The sequence below is a fragment of the Vitis riparia genome, chromosome 8, assembly GCF_004353265.1.
Source record: "Vitis riparia cultivar Riparia Gloire de Montpellier isolate 1030 chromosome 8, EGFV_Vit.rip_1.0, whole genome shotgun sequence".
Taxonomy (NCBI): domain Eukaryota; kingdom Viridiplantae; phylum Streptophyta; class Magnoliopsida; order Vitales; family Vitaceae; genus Vitis; species Vitis riparia.
In genome coordinates, this window is record NC_048438.1 from 11,183,903 (window position 1) to 11,205,536 (window position 21,634).

Below are 21,634 nucleotides of genomic sequence, written 5' to 3' on the forward strand. Positions count from 1 at the left end.
AATCCCATGGTGACAGCACCATCTTTTTCCTTTTTGCTGCCTTTTCTTCTGGACAGCTGATTTCAAGTGTTGTTATCGTCCAGTTGATTAAAGAGCATGAGATTCTCAACTATACACAAGAAAACAGGGACCATCTATCACATACGCAATGCCCTTATCCATAGTTTCCCTTCAACACATGGAACAAGGTTCCCTTGTCAGTGGCATATAGCCTATTAATTCGGGTGCCTCTAACCCACCACTGTTTCTGCAACTTGACGCCCCGCCCCCCTATATGGCCGCCTTACCAATTATCTTTCTTTTCCACCCTTTTTTCTTTCTCTCTTTTCATTAATCTTTCCAACTTGCTTTCTAATTGTTTTCATGCCTCCTATCAACTGACAATATAAGAAGTAATCAGACAATAATTTTAATAACTTAGAACTATCAATCTGGAATATATTCCCAACCGAGTTGGCTGGAGTTGAAGAAATGATTCAAGTACCACACCCCATCTCTCTCTCCCTCCCTCTCTCTTTATATATATATATATGTTAATTAATACAGCTAGGAACCAAGGTGTATAGCAATTTTCAGAAGTCATCTCTGTCAAAAGCAACCGTGTTATAAGCCAGACTCTTTCATTATCTTATGAAGTCATCTTCATTAGAAGCAACACTGTTACCATCCTTAAAGCAAACTCTTTCATTTTTTTTTTTCATAATATTTTCAAACATGTATATGTATTTGTAGAAATACATACTATAATTTATGTATACGGGCTATGGATATATCTGAAGAATGAATAATTGGACAAGCAGATCACATTATGCTGCATGCATGAACATTATCATCACTGAAAATATGCGCAGTTTGATCATCGATGAGTATTGGGTAAGGCGGGTCTGGGAAATATCCATGGACACTTTCGTTGTAACCATGCATGTAGTAGTTGTAGCTTGAAGTATATGTAGATTCATCCAAGTACTGTGCCGCATATGGGTAGTACTCGCTATCATAAGGGTATGGCCAAAACTCAGCTTTCCTTCCCGTTCTTCTCACTACCTTTAGTACCTGTCTCTGATCCACGTACCCAGTTACAGTCACTTTCTGTTTGTCCATGTCGATATCCAAATGATCAACGCCTGCAAAACCGTATGAATTCAATATATGAACAACATAATAATTAAGATTTGACCTGTGATCATGATGGGCTGATGGGTGTTTTCGTGTATTACCAGATAATTTAGAGATGGCTCTTCGTATTCTCTTTTCGCATCCTTCACAATCCATATGAACCAGAAGCTCCACAATCTGCCAGACAATTGAGAGATAAATTAATGCAGACAATTAGAACTTCTAGGGTTGAATGAATAGCTAGCCATTGAAAAATCGCTACTTACAGACATGGCATTGGACAATCTATGTGTCCCTGAACGCCAACCAAACATGATGGATTTCCAAGTGAAATGCTTGTATATAGGCAAAGAAGAAGAAGAAGAAGAAGAAGAAGAAGAGGAAGAAGAGAAGAAAGGTGAGAAAGATGATGTCTATATGATATAATTTGAAGTGGCTTGGGCGGCCCTCATGGGATGGGATTATTTATAGAGAAAAGCTAGCCAGCTAGCTAGCTTGTGGCAGAAGCTGACCATGAGGGCAAAAGGCAGCTGGCTGATGTCTCAATCTATTTGAACCATGTTTTTCAATTTGCGTACGTATCTTTCAAAATGTAGTTCTGGGCCTTCTGGCACGAAACCAAAGTTTATGTTTGGCTATTTTCAACCCTTGCTTTGGTGTTATCTCTCGTATCCTGCTGTACTTTCGAGGATTTCTAATATATTCTGAACTACTTTTGGACAAAATTTTATACTGTGGAAATTAAAAGAAAAGAAGTGGGCACATTCTCCAAAAACCACTGGATTGTTAATTTCTCCATCCTATATAATATCTGGGTCAATTTGATATGACTGTTAATGATACACCTCTCTCTTTCTCTCTCTTTCTCTCTCTGCAAATTGCAGAAGTTTGATTCTAGCTAGCTAGAACTTTTTATCCTTTTTTTTTTGTGTGTTATATTCCTTGACGCGAGAATTATGGCACATATAAGATGACACGGGCTCAGCAAATTGCAAGTTTACATTTCTTCTTCTTCTTCTTTCTTCTTCTTCTGTGATATGACATCATATTATACTTGTAATAACAATGGGAGCTAGCTCAGGTAGGGCTGCACTTTGTTTTTTTTAGGCTATGGTTGTTTGTTTTGTGTTTTTACGTACATTAATTGTTTGTTTATGGGTCTAGGTCTTGCCATTTGAGGGGATCATGTTGAGATGGGGAATATTGGAGGAAAGCAACGGTAGCATGTTATTTTGACGTAACAAATTGATGTGGGTTTTGGCATATGCCCATATATTATCTGTAGCTTTCACACCCCATTTCATATTATACATGAGAGAGAGAGAGAGAGAGAGAGAGAGAGAGTTTTGTTGGGTGGGACTTGCCCAACTTGGACCCCATCAGCCAAGCAATTCTGTCTTAGAATCTTGTTAAATCTTGCTCTGCTAAATTCAACCATCGATAAGCTGACATGTAGCAACATGATTTTGCTTTTGTCGTGTGGTTGTGGTTCAAATTTAAACCGCAATTAACTGATTTCATAATATATTTGAACGTCCACAATCACATGTACAAGCTAAGGGAGATCCATTACAATCTATTAATTAACATTCTAATAAGGTTAAATACACTTCATCCCTTAATTGTCTTACATTTTGTTCTATTGCATCCAAAACTTGATACTTTACCTTTTAAATTAACTTCTTGAAGAATAATATTTTGTTCCTCAAAACTTGAGTAACCCGTTAACCCTAGAAATAAGATTGAAATGTGACAAAAAAAAAACACATCGTTTAAATTTGAAACTATCACATTTGTTCGATGGAAACCAAAATCATGAGTAATCATGAAAATTAAAACTTGATTAAAAATTAGTTTTACCCAAGTTCATATCAAAATTCGAACCATGATCTTAAAAAGAACAATTTATCTTATAGTTTCACAAAGGATTTGTAAATTGTAATTGAAGGTTTCCGTTCATTTTTAATAAGTTTGATGGGTAGAATGTTGAGTTTTGAATATGAGAAAATAAAACATAAAACATGGGAATGAAATATATTTTACTTATTTAATAACATTTGAAAAACTCTTGAAGTTTGTAATGATTATTAATATTAGAATCTGTTTGGTAATAATTTTACAAAACACTTTTGATATTTTTAATACTTTAAATTTTTTATTATTCAAGTGTTAAAAATATTATAAATACTTTTTAAAATTACTTCCAAAGACACTGTGAAAATATCCTCCATGATAGGTCAGACTAAAGTGATCATGATGTATAAGTGAAAATATGTCTCAAATCAAAAGCATAACACACATCAACGCAAGATATGCAAAACATACTCGTTAGAAAAGAGAATAACACATACTCAAAGTAAAAAGATCATATCACTAAATGAACCAAATGAGTACATCATGTGTGAAGCGATAGAGGACTACAAAAGACTAGACTCTCAGCATGAACTACAAACAACGACTCTGGACCAAACTGGACTCGACAAAGCAACTCTAATGAGCTAAGGACTGGACCCGACAGAACGGGAACGGCTCTGATGACGACCATAAATCAAAGTGAAAGGTGCTCTGAGCTAAATCGCTGCAAAATGATGTACCCATGTCAACTGAAACAAAGTCCCCAACCCGAGGTGTCCCAAAATACCATGCGACCATCAATACCATCAACATCCAAATCAATCTACTGAAGACTAGGAGGAGGAGGAACCGCATGTATAGAATGCGTAGGCAGAGGATTGGTGGTCACACTTGGCCCAGCCAAGTTGACCAACCCCGAATCGATCAAGTCCTGTATCGCATGATGGAGTGCCGAACAACGCTCAGTATCATGTCCCTGAATCTGATGATACAAGCAATGCTCATGAGAGCGAAAATGTAGAGGAATAGGATGTGGTAAAGGGCGTGGCGCCAAAGGAACGATCAAACCACCATCTCTGAGCTTCTCAAAAGCTCTAGTCAAAGTCATGCCCAAGGGAGTGAACTATCTCGCTGGCCTCTGTGTATATGGTCTAGGTGGCGGGTGAGTAGCGGCTCTCGGATGCGGTGGTCGTGGGTGCATGCTAGTCTCAGCAATGTAAGGCTCTTGAACATAATCCGGCTGATACTGATACTGTGGATGAGATAAATGAGCCCTGACTGGAGGAGGTCTGTAAGGCGAGTGATGTGCGGGCCTCCGATACTGATAGCTAATAGCGCCAACCTCTCCAGATCTACCAAATGATCCAATCGGCTTCTTCCCCTTACTGTCAGGGGAAGGAGCAGCATCCGTCCATAATCCTCAAGCGATGGCCTCCTCAACACTGAAAGTTGCCTGAACCAGACTCTTGAGGTCCTGAAATGGGACGCCCACAAGACGTCTCGCGAACCTCGGCTGTAGGTTCCGAAGAACCGTATCAATCTGATCCTGCTCCTTAGGCCGGTCTATCATACTAGCCACCTTTGCCCTCCAACGAGTGACAAAGGAAGAAATAGACTCATCTAGCCTCTGCCTGGTGGCCTCCTACTCTCGTCTAGATACATCAATATCGGCACTGAAAGCAAACTGAGTCAGGAACTCATGAGCCACATCCCCCCAAGTGCGGAGTCTCGAAGGCTCAACCGAAGCAAACCACCTCTGAGCTGCTCCACTAAGTGACATAGGGAAGAGGACCACCAACTGTGCATCATCTATACCATGTGCCCTCATGACTGTGCTGTATAGTCTCAAGTGGATCTTGGGACAACCAATCCCACTGTAACGCTTGATGTCTGGAATGCGAAACTTGGCGAGCAAGCTAGCCGCCGGTATGCCGTCTCTGTCATCCCAAGTCAAACCTCCGTCCCACAATCTGATCTACCTCACCTTGGACTCAAGCCTCTCAACCCTGGCCTCCTGCTCGGTTAATCGAGTATCTTCAATAGTAGGAACCATGGGAGGTGGCACTGTGACAGTAGGTGGTGGAATGGTCTCATAATGATCTGTCAGATGGAATGGAGTACCAAGTGAAACCCCAGGTGGACGAGTCTGTGCTGTCTGAGATGCATGAGGAATCGTCTCGTCAGTGACCATGCTAGCTGGATGAGGATCCTGGCGAGAACTCTTTATCTGATCCAAGCGTCTACTGACTCCGACCATGAACTCTTGAATGGAAGCAAGTGTGGAAGCTAGCTCGTCCGACATCTCAACTGAACTGTCTGAACTCGGATATGAATCTGCCCTGATCAATCGACCTCCTACTCTCCTCCAAGAATGTGACTCCAGACTCAACCGACTCCTAAACTGACTCCCCATAATGCAAACAAAACGGATGAAGGACACGAGATAAAACTCTAAAAGACGAGAATACAACATGCAAGCACATGGTCCTGAGATGGCAATCCGAAATCTGGATACATGACGAAAACTCCAGAGTCATAAAGATATCCAATGCGAGATGGCTACAAATGTGACCAGAGAAATCTCCATCAATAATCCGAGATAAAAGGGGTGTGAAAAACGCACTATCACGAGATCGGTACTCCATCAATAAACATATATCTTTAACTCAACTTTCGACTCGAGCTCCATAAGAGAAAAAATGGTAAGGTGATCAAGACAACTCTCTAAAAAAAGTGTGAATATGAAAATGCGTCTTTCACCTTTCTATAATGAACATATGAGCATCAAGTCGAAAATTAAATCAAAGATCAAACAAAGAATGAGGTATCGGGCTCGTGATAGGTGTACAGTGTGAAAAGATGATCATGATCGATAAACATATCTCGAAGCATCGAGTGAGTGTCAACAAAATGAAAGGATGCGTCGAGCTAAGAAAGAAAAACGAAAGCCCTATGGAGAAAACATGACAAACTCATTGAGTGAAAAACATAATCCAAGGTGACATGATAAAGGTGATCCAACCGATACTCAAACTCACACTGGTCTCCGAGCACTCCCAACTAGAGACTAAAAAGAGGGAGTGTCGAATCTGAACTATGACCACAGAGGCTCTGAAAGCCCTCAGATGCACCCACGTGTAGGGAAGGGAGTCCTAATAGAAGGATTTACGACTCAATCTACGAGGTCAAGGTGGCTCTAAATGGATATAGGTGGACTTTAAAAGATCAATAGTAGAAGCGATCGTACCCTCCAGTGGTACGCAACCCTCTGCACGCCTCCGAAGAGACGGGGAGCTTCCATGCAAGGTGGATATCACCTCCACACATGCACTACCTCGACATCCCAGGGGGGTTCTTATGGTGAAATCTCTCGAAACTCTCAATGCTCAGTAATCGACTAAAGTGCACAGTGAGTGGTGTGGGTGCATCCGAAAACCCTATGAAACTAAAAGAAAACACACTGACCACACAAATATCCTAAAATCTAGCTCTGGGCTATACAGGTCTTCAAAGTTCGGACTCCAATCAGCATCAATATGTCGACCACCTCCAGAATGCTCCCGTGCATCGATATAGCCCTTCGCTAAACCCTACTCCTAGTCACTAGCTCAGTTGAAGAGCAAATAAAGCAACAAGTCTATTATCAAATATGAGATCAAGGAAAACAATGTCGACCGAGGCTAGGGACTTGGAAATAAGGGGATAAGTGTGTGTCCCACATAGACACGCAACTCATGCAATCACATCAGGATGAGAGGAGTCATGCAACAGATAGTCATGCAAAACAGGTATATATCATCCAAATCTACACACAAGCTAATCGAGAAGAAATCCGGTAACGATAGCATGCTCCATGATAATCAAGATCATATACAACCAAGAGAATCAATCATGTTAAATCAAATGATATACAATGGTGAGTCTATACATGTGAAGTGATCAGAACAAAACATGGCAAAAACAGGGTCACTATGCTAAGCAAGGTAATATGAGCAATCAACATAATCTGCCTATCAATGTCTCAAACAAATATAGCAATGAAGCACGGGAAAAATTGCCACAATCGAAATCCTCAATCAAGATAAACAATCATCATAATCAACATGTCAATGTCCTAAGTAAAAACAAACACCCAAGCATGCATCCAATGATATCAGGAACTCTCAATATGCAATCAAGAAATAGGTATCCATTGATCGACTCATCAAACGCCACATTTGCTTCATCTTAGGTTCAAGCTTGACCCTCTAAATTTCCCAGTGGAGTCGCCATTTTGTGGACCCTGCATTTCGGCTTATGCGTTTTCCACTCGATGGCGAGCTGCTTTTTGATTTCGAAAAATGATTTTATTGATTAAGAAAAATTGACTTGGAGTCACCACTTATTTTTGTTTTATTTTTACAAGGGTAAACAAAATAAGAAAGAAAAACCCTAAGTGTGACTCCTTATTTGGAAAAGGTAATCTATGAAAAACTGGATCGGGTTTGGGGGTCAGGTTACTCATCGGGAAGGTATGGTAAGGATCGTAGCACCCTTCTAAGTCCTTAAAGTCGGGTCTCTACTAATAAAATGAAGCAATCATGACAATTGATGAGGGAATCAATGTATACTTAGAGTGATTATGCACATGTGAGAATCTAAACATGCATACAGAAAATGACCCGAGCGGATGCGGATGCGTACCTGGGCAGTGATCCATAAAGCGCTATCAAGAAGTGAGGTTAGTGCACAATTAAGGAATAGTTTCGAGCATGTCATAGAGCAGAATAAAATCAATCATGCATGACAATTAAATCAAACAAACAATCGATCAATCATAAGGAAATCACATATGTTGGGCCCTACCAAAGCCCGATTTATATTGCATGAATTAAACCCATTATTCGGAATTACGGAAAATTCGTTCCTGCTTATTAAAGTCAAGGGGAGCAGAAGATTGTTTGAAAGCCAAAGCGGAATAAAAACTATTTGGGAGAAAATTAGATTTTTGAAATTTAATTAAAAATTTGGAATCTCGAAGATCACTAGAAAATTGGAGTTTTAGAGTTTATTTGGAGATTAGACTTTTAAAGATTGAATGTGAGAATGAGAATTTTTAGAAAATGAATTTGAAAGAGGTTAGAATTTCAGAGAACTAAATTTGGGAATCGGAATTTTGAAGAATTATTTAAAGATGGAATGTCAAAAAATTAAATTTCGAAAAGTGGAAACCCGAAAAATTATTTTAAGGATGGAACGCCGGAAAATTAAATTTTGAAAAGACCCGAAAAATTATTTTAAGGATGGAATATCGGAAAATTAAATTTCGAAAATTGGAAACCCGAAAAATTATTAAGGATGGAAGGTCGGAAAATTAAATTTCGAAAACCCGGAATATTTAGAGAATTACTTTGATATCCAAAACGTGAAGAAATAATAAAGAAATATGAATTGTGGTGATCTTTAAGTGCACATCTCCAGTGTCATGCCCATAAACCCATTTTACATATTTTATTTTATTTTTTACCACCTGAGCAAACAGCTTTTGCATGAAGATTGATGAGTGGGTATTGAAGAATGATGACATGGGCAAGGTAATGGAATCAGCCACTAGCAGGAAATAAATAAAAAATGAAAATCCTACAGACCCATTTAATTCGGCATCAAACCAGAAAGCAAAACCATGCATTAAACCCCATGATCCAAGTGCCACAGCAGGTGCTACACGAAATCTAGCATAGACCTGCCCATCATCAGCATGCTTCTTCACCATGCTTTCTAGAATGTCACCATCTCCAAGAGTTGCAGCGCCCGACATTCCTCCCGGCAGCAAAATGAGATCGAAATCAGCACCAGCGCAGTCAGAAATTGGGGCATCCGCAACAATATCCACGCCTTGGCACGCGTCAACTTGAAGCTGCTTCCTCACAGGGACGACGGTCACATTGACGCCAGCTCGCCGGAGCTTATCAATGGTGATCACTACTTCCATCAACTTCGAGCCATAGGCGTTTGAAACCAAACCTTATGGGAAGATGCAACCATTGATGATGGGAACTTAGTGGAGGACTTGGTGAGTGGATGTAGGAAATTTTCTCTTGTTACCCACTTAATAATCTCAGAGATGGACAAGAGATGACTCAGATATATATCACTGTCCGATAGAAGGTATCACAATACGAGTAGTGAAAGATCTATAGATAAAGGCCAAACAGAAAGAAGGCTTCTTTTCAATACCTAAGGCCACCAGTGATGAGTGGAAGTTCTCATTTCTATGCATGTTACCCTTGCCTTTACCTATCTCATTATATATATGCAGACTACGCACTCCTTATGTGACTGGAAAGGTAGGTGTTGAATGCAACTCTATAGCTTCTAAGGAGGAAATGGAGTACCAGAAGAGTGGTTTCAACATATAAAGAGATAACGCAAGCATCATGTAACTTTCATGGGAATAAACAGAGATCAAACAAACAAAAATGAAGAACCAGCTTAACGTCTTAGACAATAAAAAATGAGCATCCTGAACATCAGAAATGAGTAAAATATGACTGTAAAAGTGAAGAACCTCAAGTGGGAGATGATCAAACCTGAATGCCTCCCTTAGAGCAAAATCACTTGGTTCTCAGTGAGCTGTAAAACTCCCACCTCTGCCCCCCTCGAAAGCACCCGAAAAACCCTTGCCTCCCTCTGGTTTTTCTCCTCCTCTTTTCTTTTCTCTGTTTCTATCTTCTTTGGCAAGTCACTACTTGCTTTACTGTTCCTCCGCTCAGTAAGCATGGCGTCCCTAACCACCAGCATGGTCCGCCCATGTCTCTTTGCCATGTCTTTGAAGCTACTCTCCTTGCAAAAAGGGGTCCCCCCACTCCTCACTGAATTCCACTCCCGGATCCTTCTTGAAATGCCACCTTGCTTCAACTTATAAAAATTATAAAAGAAGGTAATAATAATAAAAATCATATCATTGAACCAATACACTTGGTTTAAAACAGGGTCTACAATAAGGTAAATTTATATAGAAGTTTTTAGTGTATCGCGTATTGATTAGTTTTATATATATATATAAATAACCACATTTCATTTTTTATTTTTAAACAATTTTGTTTTTGTTTTTGTTTTGGTGTTTTTTTTTTTTTTGTATTTTAGTTTTTTATGGTTATGAAATTTGAATATTTATCAATTATTTTAAATTTTATGTTAAAGTTTTCAGAACTTTTAAAAACAACTTTTGTTGATAATGCTTTGTTTTCATTTATTCTTCATATTTATATAATTATTTTTAAGAAAACCTCCCAAAAATAGATGAAAATAACTAAAATGTGTTTTGAAAAAACAATATGTTTTAAGAATAAGAGCCCGCTTCAAATATGAGCTCTAATTTTTAAAAAATTGTCAAACATGTTTTTAAGTCTGGCCCTTAAACATGTTCTTATTATTTTTAAATAAAAAACAAGTTTGGTGGTATGATTTAAAAGCATATTTCAATTTTTAAAATAAAAAAATTGTGTTTGAAATTTTGTGGACCATTTTATTGTTGTTCTTTTGAAAACAATTTTAAAAAATTGAGTTAAAAGGAAAATATTTGAAATAAATAAAAATTGTTTTCAAGTATTTTTTAAAGACAAAATTTCGCTCCCTAGTGGTTTAAAAAAAAAATTAAAACTCGAAAATCAATCCCATTAGTATTAAAAAGTCACAAAACTCAAAATCGATATAATAATTTCAAATCAATAATAATTTTTATTTAAAAATAGTTTAAAACTCAAAGAATATCTCAATCAATATAAAAAATTTATAACAAGAATTAGTTCGAATCAACTTTAGTATTTATTTTCTACGATCGTATTTTTTCAAAATTATCGTTAGATAATACCAAATAAAACAAAACTAATGTGTTGGACTTGATGATAATTCTATAAACTATCAAGTTTTTGAAAAATAATTTTGAACTCAAAAAATAACAAAACTACTACTAGAAATCTAAAAATTAAAAAAATCTAAAGATTAAAATTGGTCTAGAACGAATTAAGGTTTTCTCTTGTACATAATTATAATTTTATGAAAATTTTCACTAAAAGTAAAACTTCAAATCAAATAAAACTTATATTTTGAATTTATTAATGAATAAAATAAAATTTAAAAATAATTTAGAAATTAAAAATATATTCAATCATTGTAAGAAATGATATACTAAAACCATTATTTAATGAGTTATAATTTTTTTTTTATACATATAACTATATTTTTTTAAATCATCTTTCTAAATACACATATTCCAAATCAAATGAAATTTAAATGCTTTAATTTTTAAGAATAATTTGAAAATTTAAAATTTGACAAACTTAATTAAAAATTAAATCAAAATTAGTTCAAATGATTTTCTATTTAGTATTTTACTTATGTTTTTCCTTTCAAATGTGATATGACACTTTCCAACATGATCATCAATAAAAATACCCACCACCATGAGCAAGTACGTATGGTAACCGACTCACCCATGAAATGTAGAAATACTAACCAATTTGATTGAACTTATATAAGAGTAAGGTAACTTCACTTTTCTCTCATCGTCATCAGGTTGACATAACTTTCTTACGTATATGTAAAATAAAAATAAATAAACATTGTTTTAAAATTCATTTAAATAGAATATTATTAATATTTATTCTTAATAATAAAAAATTATGTAGATATTATTATTATTATTATTTTGATATTTTTTCATAGGGGTATCATTAATGGTAGAATTCAAACCCACGATTATGTGTCACTTATTGAGACTACACTTTCTTATGTTCATCATAATCAATCGAATTACTTTAATCCATACTTTTGTAATATAAAGTAAAAATAACTTATTAAACATCCCTTATTTTTAGAAAATACTATAAAATAATATATTTTTTTTAAACAAGCATTAGAAAAATCTCTAAACCCGTTCTAATACTTATGATTTTAAATTGTTCGCTAGATGTGTTTTTATTATAATTTTTTATTTTATTAGAAAAAAACAAAAAAGAAGGAAAGGTTTTGTATTTCAGCTGCCGACAGTAGTTTAATACTTGAATTTAATGCACACCTATATATATAAGATTGAAGGGTGAGGCTTCCCATTTCGAAGCTGGAGGAAGCAAACTGAAGGATAACAAATTTCTAGGGTTTCTGCAATTCATCCGTTCTTCCAAGATTCTTCACTGACGGTACGATTCATGCTATAAGCCTAATTTTGCACGTCTTCGGTTTCAATTTCTTTGTTCTTGATGGTTTTTGACCTTCTCTCGTGGCCGATGGTTTAGGGTTTACACCATTCTAATTATTGAATCAGAACTCCGAATGTCGCTAGGGCTATTTGTGTCCGTTCCATGTTCATAGATTACTTGGTGGATCTGCGGTAGCACTTTTAATTGTGTGTTGGTTGCACTTCCGATCGCAGAACTATGGGCTATTGTTTTTCATTACTATTCGTTAAGTTGATAGCCAATAATCCCTAATATATGATCTGTCTATATACCTGAAAATCGTTTGGAAAAAGTTGGTGCTGAAGCAGGGTCCTATTAGTTTTTGTAGGCTGTGGCGTGTTTGTAGAAATAAGAATAGAAAGAATAAGGAAAAAGGGAAAGGAAGGGGAATGGAAAGGAAAATAGAAGTAGGGCTTGATCTGAATTAGGGTTCAACTTGGGGGTTGGACCAACCCAACCCAACTTTTGGGTGGGTTTGGCTATCACTTTTAACACTTGGATCAGGCTTGAGTTACTTTATTTTATTTTTTTCAATCCTAACTCAATTCAGGTTGGGTTGGGCCAAGGTTTCGAACAACTTGAGTCTAACTCAAACCCTTTTTAATAATATTCATAGTTTATATTATCCTATATAAAATATTCATTTGATTTTTTCTCTGTTTAGATTTTTAAGCAAAATTTCATATTACAATTGTATTATATACCTTTCATTTTTCAATTTAAAATTTGTCCTTTTTACTATCATATATATATATATTTCAGTTTTAAATAACATAATGCCAGGATTTTAAATTATACAACCTGATCAAACCAACTAACCTGATCTCAACCCTTGCTTAGAGAAATGAGGTCAGGTTGGTCTTGGGGTGAATATCCTAGGTTAGATGTTGTGTTGGATTGCACTCAAATCTATTATTTCTTAATTTGGGTTAGCTACCAATCTCGATGTGACCTGCCCAAGTTGCGGCCCTAACCTAAATATATTTTCCCCCTTAGGCTTTGTTTAGATGCACTTCTTGTTTTCTGTTTTTAAAAATGGAAACTTTTAAATTAAAAATAGGAACTCATACCAAAAGTATAAAGCTACCTTATGTCCTTAAAAATTACTTTAAATTTGAGGCGCCAAAATTTTTTAATGCCTCAATTTTTTAAACAGTTTAAAAAAAAAGCTTACATTTTCAATATAAGTCTCAAAGATTTCTTGTATGTTATATAAAAGGTACTATTATTTTCTATTTTTTAAAACAACGGAAGTGTGTCCAAACGAACACTTAAGCTTTGTTTGGGACTTGTTTTTTTAAAACTGACCTGAAAAACAGTTTTTAAAAACTGTTATATGATGTTTTGTAGAATAAAAGTCTATTTGGGAGCCTAAAATGTTTTTAACTTAATTTTTATGTTTTAAAAATAACTTCTACATGTAGTGGTTTATTTTGAATCATTTTCCACATTTGTATAATTATTTTTTAAAACAACTGTCAGAAAACAAGTGAAAACAACTAATAAAGTACTCTGTTTTTTGTTTTCAGGAACAAAAGATTGTTTTTTTTTTGTTTTTTTTTAATATGTCTCATTTGCAATTTGCAGATGAGACCATCTTCTTCTCTAGAGCTTGCTCGTAAGAATTGCAGACTCTTAAGATTATTTTGTTAGCGTTTAGGCAAATATTTGGACTTAAGGTTAATCTTGACAGGAGTACCCTCTCTGGCATCAACATTAATGAGGTTCAACCCATTAGATTGACATTGTTGCTTGATTGCAAGGCTTCTGACTAGCCTCTTCGATATCTAGGTCTCCCATTGGGAGGAGGAGGGAAGACCCCAAGCCTTGTATTTTTTGGGATCCGATGGTTGAGAGAATTTCATGGAGATTGGATGGGTGGAAAAAAGGCTATTTGTCATTAGATGGAAGGATAACTTTGATCCAATTATGTCTTTCCCATATTCCTAGCTATTTTCTCTCCCTATTCAAGATCCCCTCTTCAATGGGTGGAAAATTTGAGAAATTGCAAAGGAATTTTCTTTAGTCAGGGACTAGGGAGGGCAAGAAAGACCATCTTATTAGTTGGGATTTAGTGTGTAAGTCTAAGGTGGAAGAGGGTCTGGGGTTTGGGAAGGTCTCCTTAAAGAGTCGTGCTCTATTAGGGAAATGGTTGTGGAGGTTTCCTAAAGAAAATTTTGCTTTGTGGCATTAGGTTATTCTAAGCATTTATGAGACATATACCAATGGGTGGGATGCCAACACTATAGTTAGGTGGTCACATAGTTGCCCATGAAAGGCCATTGCACAGGTCTTTTAGGATTCTACCAAGTACACTTAGTTTGTGGTGGGAGATTCAGCAAGAATCCGTTTTTGGGAAGACTTATGGTGGGTGGATCAACCTTTGGGTTCTTAATTCTAGGTATATTAAGAATTTTCATAATTAAGAACCTTCCTATCTCATCAATTCTTGGGTCTTTTTATGCTTTCTCTTGGAACTTTAACTTTTGTCATAATCTCTCCAATTTTAAGATAGAAGATCTAAAAAGGCTTATGTTCTCTGTTACTTGCATTTATCTCCATTAACTCCAAATGTGATAGCTTGGTCTTTATTTTCTTCAAGTTTATTTATAGTAAAGTCTTTCTTTGTAGCCTTGTCTGATCATTTTGCCCCAATTCCTTTCCTCCTTACTAATTTTATTTGGAAATCTCAAGTCTTTCTCAAGGTTAAGTCCTTTGCTTGGTAAGTAACACACAAGAAGGTGAATATCAACAACATGCTACAGTAGAGGAGATCCTACAAAGCCCTCAATCCTAATATTTGTATGTTGTGTATGAAGCATGGTGAATCAATAGATCATTTGTTTTTTCATTGCTCTTTGACTATGGGGTTGTGGCATAGATTATTTGGATTGGGTAAGTTGGACTGTCCTCCTAAAAGTATTTGTGATATGATGACCATTACATATAAGCGAGTGGGAAACTCCAATAAAGGATTGGTACTATGGCAATATGCTTGTTTAGCATTGATTTGGGTTGTGTAGTAGGAAATAAATGCCATAATTTTTTAGGATAAGGCGAGAACTTTAGAGGCTCTTTGGGATACCATTCATTTCCTTGCATCTTGCACTACAGCTTTCAAGGGCTTTCCCCTTAATGTGATTCAACTTGATTGATTGTTGGTGTGTTGGTCCAAAGGAGTGGGCTATAAGGGGAGGTTGTTTTGTGCACTTGCCTTACGGTGTATAGGTTTATTTAGTATTTTTGAGGTGCCATTTGTTTGGTTCTTTTTTTTTTTTAAAGAGAATTTCTTACTTTATACCTTTTAATCCTTATTTAATATATTACTATGTTGTTTCTCATCCGAAAAAAACTGTTTGTTTTATGATTGTTAAACGTGATTTTCTGTTTTTTGTTTTGGAGAACCGAAAACTATTTTAAAAAATAGTTACCAAACAGGGCTGTGGTTTTCCAATCTTACTCATTCTTTATAGAGCTTATAGAATAGTTGAAAGTTGTTTGGCTACAAAATGAAACTGTTTTTTTTTTTCCCCGAAAATGAAAACAATGATATTACATTTTAACCATTTTGAATCTTTAAATTTTGCTTTTTTGAAGTCATATAAACAATATATTAACATATTCCAAAAACAGAATATTCTGGGAAAATGTTTCCAGAAACAGATCATGCAAGCATTTTACCAGTGTTTTTCCTGTTATATTTACTTAAAAGTAAAAAATGTATGTCTGTTAGTCCACAGATGAGCATATATCAATGCACCTTTTTGTTTGGTGATTATAATCTAATATCAAGAAATCAAGTGTAACGTCTGAGAAGAATTTCTTTATTCACTTATACACCTAAATTGGCAAACTGTCATTTGGTGAGTATCTATATATATGTATATATGTGCATATTATGTCTGTATGTATGTATATGTATTTTTTGATGTTTTCTATTTCACTTTATTTGTTTCCTTGTTAAGTTATAATGTTATACAGTAGGCATGGACATGTGGTGCTTGGTCTAGATTTGAAGGTTCACATATTCTTCCAATGTCAATCTACAGGATTTAATTCTCATATTATTGTTTCTGAATGCTCAGGACAGGATACCGCTGGAGTGTTCAAAAGAAAACTGGGGGAGGTGCATACTATTTATTTGATAAAGAAAGATGAAAGGACAAGGCAGTTATGTACCACCCCCTTATATTCCTTTGGGACAGTCAGATTCAGAAGTAGAGATTGTTCCTCATGACAGTGACCTTCCTGTTCATCGTCACACCAGTGATAGCCCATCTCAGTGGTCTTCTGGAATCTGTGCTTGTTGCGATGATATGCAGAGCTGTATGCCACTTTCTGCCTTGTGACCTTGATTTATCAGAGGAAAAATTTAATAAAGGTGCATCTTGAGTATTAAAAAAAAAGTGAATGGTTGTTCATGTTCAATTATCATCTTATTAAATGGAAATCTCCATGTTCGGATACATTAGTCACTGGCAGTGGAAAAGGCTGATAGAATGTATTCACTGGGCAGTTGCTAAATTATCTGATCAAAGTCATTACTTGTAGATCAATACTTGATCAACTAGAGATTTAAACTGCTAATAAATGTACCTGTTAGCTGGCTGATAAGCAAGTATAACAATCATAGAAAGTGTTTCTAGCTTTTCTTCGTTCTTCTGCTCTGTCTGCATAGTCAGAGTTGGAAAATAGAGTTCAATGGATAGTAGGTGTATCTCCACCCCTTCCTTCCTCTCTCCCCCCTCTCCCCACCACAGTTATTTGGGTATTTATTTTTTTCTTTAATATTTGGATCTTGAGTTTTGCTTCAAATTTCAGTAAGATTCATTTAATTTAAATTAATGCAAGTGGGAAAAAAATCATTTTTTCTATCCAAATATTCTACTGCTTTTACCTGAATATTAACAGAGAATTTTTGCTGATACCATTTTTGAAGTAGAAGCTAATATAATAATTGAGCTCAATTAAAATGTCATGTGATTCTGGACAGTAACAAATGCTTACTGATTGCAATGACTTCTTGTTTCTATGAAGTAAATGTACAACAGGAAAATGTCTCATTTTCCTTCTGTTATTTAAATCATAAACGACTTTGAGAAGGAAGAAGTCCTATAAGGAATCACCCATTAAGGAAACACAAGAAAACAATCAAACTCTTATTCGTGCTCTGTGATATGTTGTATTCTCATATACATATATATTGTGAGATTGTAGATTAAGTAATGAATATACTGCTTATGAACATATTTCAACCACTTGGGTTTCTTTTATTTTCAGGTTGTATAGGTTTCTTTTGCCCTTGCTTTCTGTTTGCGAAGAATGCAGAATTTTTGGGGTCTGGAACTTTGGCGGGATCATGCATGACTCATTTGATTTTTTGGGCTCTTGTCAATACTGTCTGCTGCTTGTTGAGTGATGGAACTCTTTTGGGGTTACCTGGATGCTTTGTTGCATGTTATGCTTGCGGCTACCGGAGGGCACTGAGATCAAAGTATAACCTGCAGGTATGTAGTTGACATCTTGTTGATCTCTCTCTCTCTCTTTTTTTTTTTTTTGTTGATAAAGAGAAAATATATTAAAAAGGGCTACCAGAATAGCAGCCCAAAGTATACAAAAAGTATACAGCTACCAACAAACACCACCACAATAAACCAAAGTTACAAAGGAAAGGAGGAAAACCAACCCACCCTCACCAAGGGCCCAACCAATCTAGAAAGCTAAAAAGAGTTAGAGGAACATCATCTACACACCCCTTTGCTTCCAACCAAAGACAAGAAACAAAAGAACTCTTTAGCCTTTGGATAGAGAACTCTTTCCCCTCAAAGGCAATTCTATTTCTTGCCTTCCACACTATCCAAAACAAACATAATGGTCCCGCTTTCCACACTTGTTGATCTCATTAGTATTAAACATGTTCATTTCTTGTTTCTGTTATTGGGATAAAAGTTCTGTTTGTCTACTTGATGCCCCAGTGAATAAGTGGTCCACCCATATATCAGCCTAAGCTTGATCCAGAGTTTGTAATCTTGTAAAATAAGTTATTTCATCTTCCTGAAGTACTAGAAAATTTAATTTAAAATAAGCAAATTGCATTAAGGTTACCTTACAAAAAGAAAGCTATAGAAACTATATGTGGAGTACATAGTTCTGAAAGGCCCAAGGCACCCTCAAGGTGCAGAAGCATTCCGAGGCATGAGCACAAAGTGCAACCAAGGGATGCACTTGAGTGAAATGAGGTGCACCTTAAGGTGTTTGTGTGTATGTATGGGTATGCAAATATTTTCCATATACTCATATGAGAGGGAGTTGAGAAAGGTTGAGTACACAGTCAATTTTTGTGGCGCAGGAGGGAACTGTGGAGATGGTGTTTCAGGGTCCAAATGAATTTACAAATTCTTTCTAGGAATGTAAGAGGGGCAAATGATAGGGAAAAAAGGATGATTATTGAAGCCTTGATCAAGTCTCAAAGGGTGGACTTAGTGTGTTTACAGTAAACAAAGATCCAAGAGATGTCTATTGGGATAGTGTGGAGTCTCGATGTGGGTAGATGTTTAGAGTGGGGTGCTGTGAACTTGAGGGCTGCCGCAAGTGGAATTATGGTGTTTTGTGATAATAGGGTGCTCCATTTTGTTGGGATTGAAGTGGGTAATTTCTCGATCTCATGCAGGTTTAAAAAATGTGAGGATGACTTTTGTTGGAATTTTATGGGGGTGTATGGATTTTTACTAATATATAATATTATATTTACATTGGATTATAGTTATGGTATTAATACACAATGTCAAAAAAGTCCACATTGAGCACCTTCAAATTGGGGAAAAAAAAATCAAAAAACAAATTTCAGTTTAGAAGTTGCTGAAATAAATGTCAAATTCAAACAAGTAAACATTGAAAGAAAGCAAAACAACGACTATATTTTTTTCTTGTAAATAGTATTCTAGGGGAATTTTTGTTGTATATGTATATATATATTTGGATGTTTGTATATAATAAGGTCAAAGTCATGGATGACTATACCACACCAATTCGTTATTTATGGATGATGAGATTCCATTGATACAGAGTTAATTCCAATAAATCATGAGCATGGTCTGAAGTAATAAGTGCCCAAGTTGTAAGCTGGGGAGAACCATTTGAATCACTACATTACTTGATTCAAATGGTTCTTACAAATGTCAAGTGTATTCAATTCATTTTTTTTTACTTAAAACTCAGGAGGAAAAAATGAAAGTTATATGGAGCGAGTAGAGAAAAAGAATTCTGGGGCATTTGCTTTTAGAGTTCAGCCTGTATAAGCCATTCTTCACGAACCCTAGCAAGAAGAGAATGGCTTGCTGAGTTTGTGGGGACCAGGGTGAGAACTCCACAAGCCCTAGCAGAAGAAATGCCTCATTGGGTTTGCAAGGCCAGACTGAAAAATGGTTCTTAGGTTTGCCGGTGAGAAGCTTCTTTGAATTCTTCTTCTTTTGCTTTCTCTTCTCGCTTGAATGTGAATGGGGCTAGGTAGGGTTAAATGAAATGGCTCCATTTTGCATTCAGATTTTAAGAAAAACAGAGGCAAAATGACAATCTTTCGCTTTTTTTCTTTTTGGTTTAAATTGAGGCTCTAAACAATGTAGTTGTGGCCTGGGTGACAGGCAGAAAAAGGGACACGGGCTCTAGACATGCTCCTGAGTGCGTAAAGTGGTGACTTATTGAAGCCACGACACCTGGCTCCAGCTGTGGTGCTATGGCAGACATATCACAATGCCTTCAGGATGCCTTTTAGAATTATGGTGGAGTAAAACACCTAAGATCATTATTTTCCCCTCTTGTACATAGATTTACCTGAATTTTGCAAATCTATGTATAAAATGTTGAGCTGTGGAAAGTGAAAAAAAAAATAGAAAAGATTATTGAAATTGGACATATAAACTAAAGAATGTGAAACAAAGTGCATGGAGAAAAATTAAATTTAATTGGCCTAATGAAAGTATACATACCCTGCATTTGCTCTCTTCTACCATAAAATTATTGTCATTTGATTTTGCTATGGTCTAATGTTTTTTGGTAACATCATATGCAGGAAGCCCCATGTGGAGACTTTACAACTCATTTCTTTTGCCATTTGTGTGCCATTTGCCAAGAGTACAGGGAGATCCGAGAAAGGTCTGGCCCTGAAACCCCTGATCTTAGACTGTCAGTAGTCACAGCCCCACCAGTCCAGACAATGGAAACAGCTTCAAAGGAATAATATGCTTTTGCCTCTCCCCTTGGAGTTTGTCTGTATCCTGCAATTCCCCACCCCCCGTCATCCCCAAGCTCTCGTATGAGCATGTTGTCCCTGAGACTATTTCCTGTATGTTGAGGTGTTTTAGGTTTGTAGTAGTGGATTTCAGATCTTCAATACCTGTATTTCTTACATGATAAATTTTATCGGATAAAGTAAAACTTTATGGTTGCAGTAGCTCATAGAAAAGAAAAGGAGGGCATTGTAAAGAGGATTTGCACAACTGGGCTATTACTGGGAAGAACAATCCTTTTATTTCCCAGTTGCTTCTCAGACGCACCATGTGGGAAAGGAAAAGGATTATTCGATCATCTCATTAGTGGAGTCTGGACCAATAATGTTATGCATGGACGGTGGAAATAAATTCAAGGATAACATTCAAATTTTGAGGATTGAGAATAGAGTAGAAGCAATCAAGGGTCTTTCTGCCTCTTTGCATGCCATTATTGTTTTCTACTACTAGGCCTAAAGGAAAAGAAACCTAAAATAAATTTGTTGTGAATTCTGAAAAAATTAAATAAAATTCCATTGGTAAGATTTTGGTTATTTATGACCTATTATGTAGAAGACGTTATTATTATCTTGATTCTTTATTTACTTTTAATCTAGCTGATATGAAGGTGGCTGGATGGCGAGGTTGTTATATTGGGTCCCAGCGGCGACGGGTTCGGCAAACTGGTAAAGTGGCAACTGTATTTGTATTTTGTAAGCATTAAGCATCACATGTGAAGTGACCTTAGTTACCAGAAGAAACGGGAAAAGCGCACCTCCTTTCTCTTTTTTTGTGCAAAGTTGGGTTTCGAAAATGTTATTATTTTGGGATGGGAAGCCCAAAGCATAACTTTCCCTTTCTTTTCTAAAACTATATCTATTTTAATATAATTAAAATAATAAAAAAAGAAAAATAATTATTACCCCTTCTAACTATTAATGTAGTTTCATTTTTTAATTATAAATACAAATAGGAGATACAAAAATTTAACCTTTCCATCAAAACTCTTTCATCAAACATTTTATCAATTAGATAAGACTTTATAAATGAGTAGTTAGCATCAAATTTATCTCCTATTATGCTTATAATCTCTAACAAAGCCCCAAGAAGTAGGGTTCAAAACAATTATATTCCCTATAGAAAAAATATAATTTATCTAAAATTACAAATTTGATGTCCATA

General features: G+C 35.9%; 2 protein-coding genes across 3 annotated transcripts; one reads left to right on the forward strand and one right to left on the reverse strand.

Moving 5' to 3' along the window:
* Positions 1–670: 670 nt before the first annotated feature.
* LOC117921207 (heavy metal-associated isoprenylated plant protein 45) lies at positions 671–1,485 on the reverse strand. Its single transcript, XM_034839040.1, has 3 exons — positions 1,383–1,485; positions 1,218–1,293; positions 671–1,124 (listed from the first exon to the last, which is right to left on the reverse strand). Exons 1-3 carry the CDS (start codon positions 1,428–1,430, stop codon positions 802–804), a joined length of 447 nt encoding a protein of 148 aa, XP_034694931.1. The 5' UTR covers positions 1,431–1,485; the 3' UTR covers positions 671–801.
* Positions 1,486–12,043: 10,558 nt separating this feature from the next.
* On the forward strand, positions 12,044–20,640 carry LOC117921087 (protein PLANT CADMIUM RESISTANCE 10). Of its 2 annotated transcripts, XM_034838880.1 has the most exons (4): positions 12,044–12,149; positions 16,274–16,514; positions 17,469–17,695; positions 20,257–20,640. In XM_034838880.1, exons 2-4 carry the CDS (start codon positions 16,343–16,345, stop codon positions 20,422–20,424), a joined length of 567 nt encoding a protein of 188 aa, XP_034694771.1. In that variant the 5' UTR covers positions 12,044–12,149; positions 16,274–16,342; the 3' UTR covers positions 20,425–20,640. The 2 variants fall into 2 exon arrangements, with proteins under 2 accessions (XP_034694771.1, XP_034694772.1); XM_034838881.1 differs by lacking the exon at positions 12,044–12,149 and having other exon boundaries at positions 16,334–16,569.
* Positions 20,641–21,634: the final 994 nt, after the last annotated feature.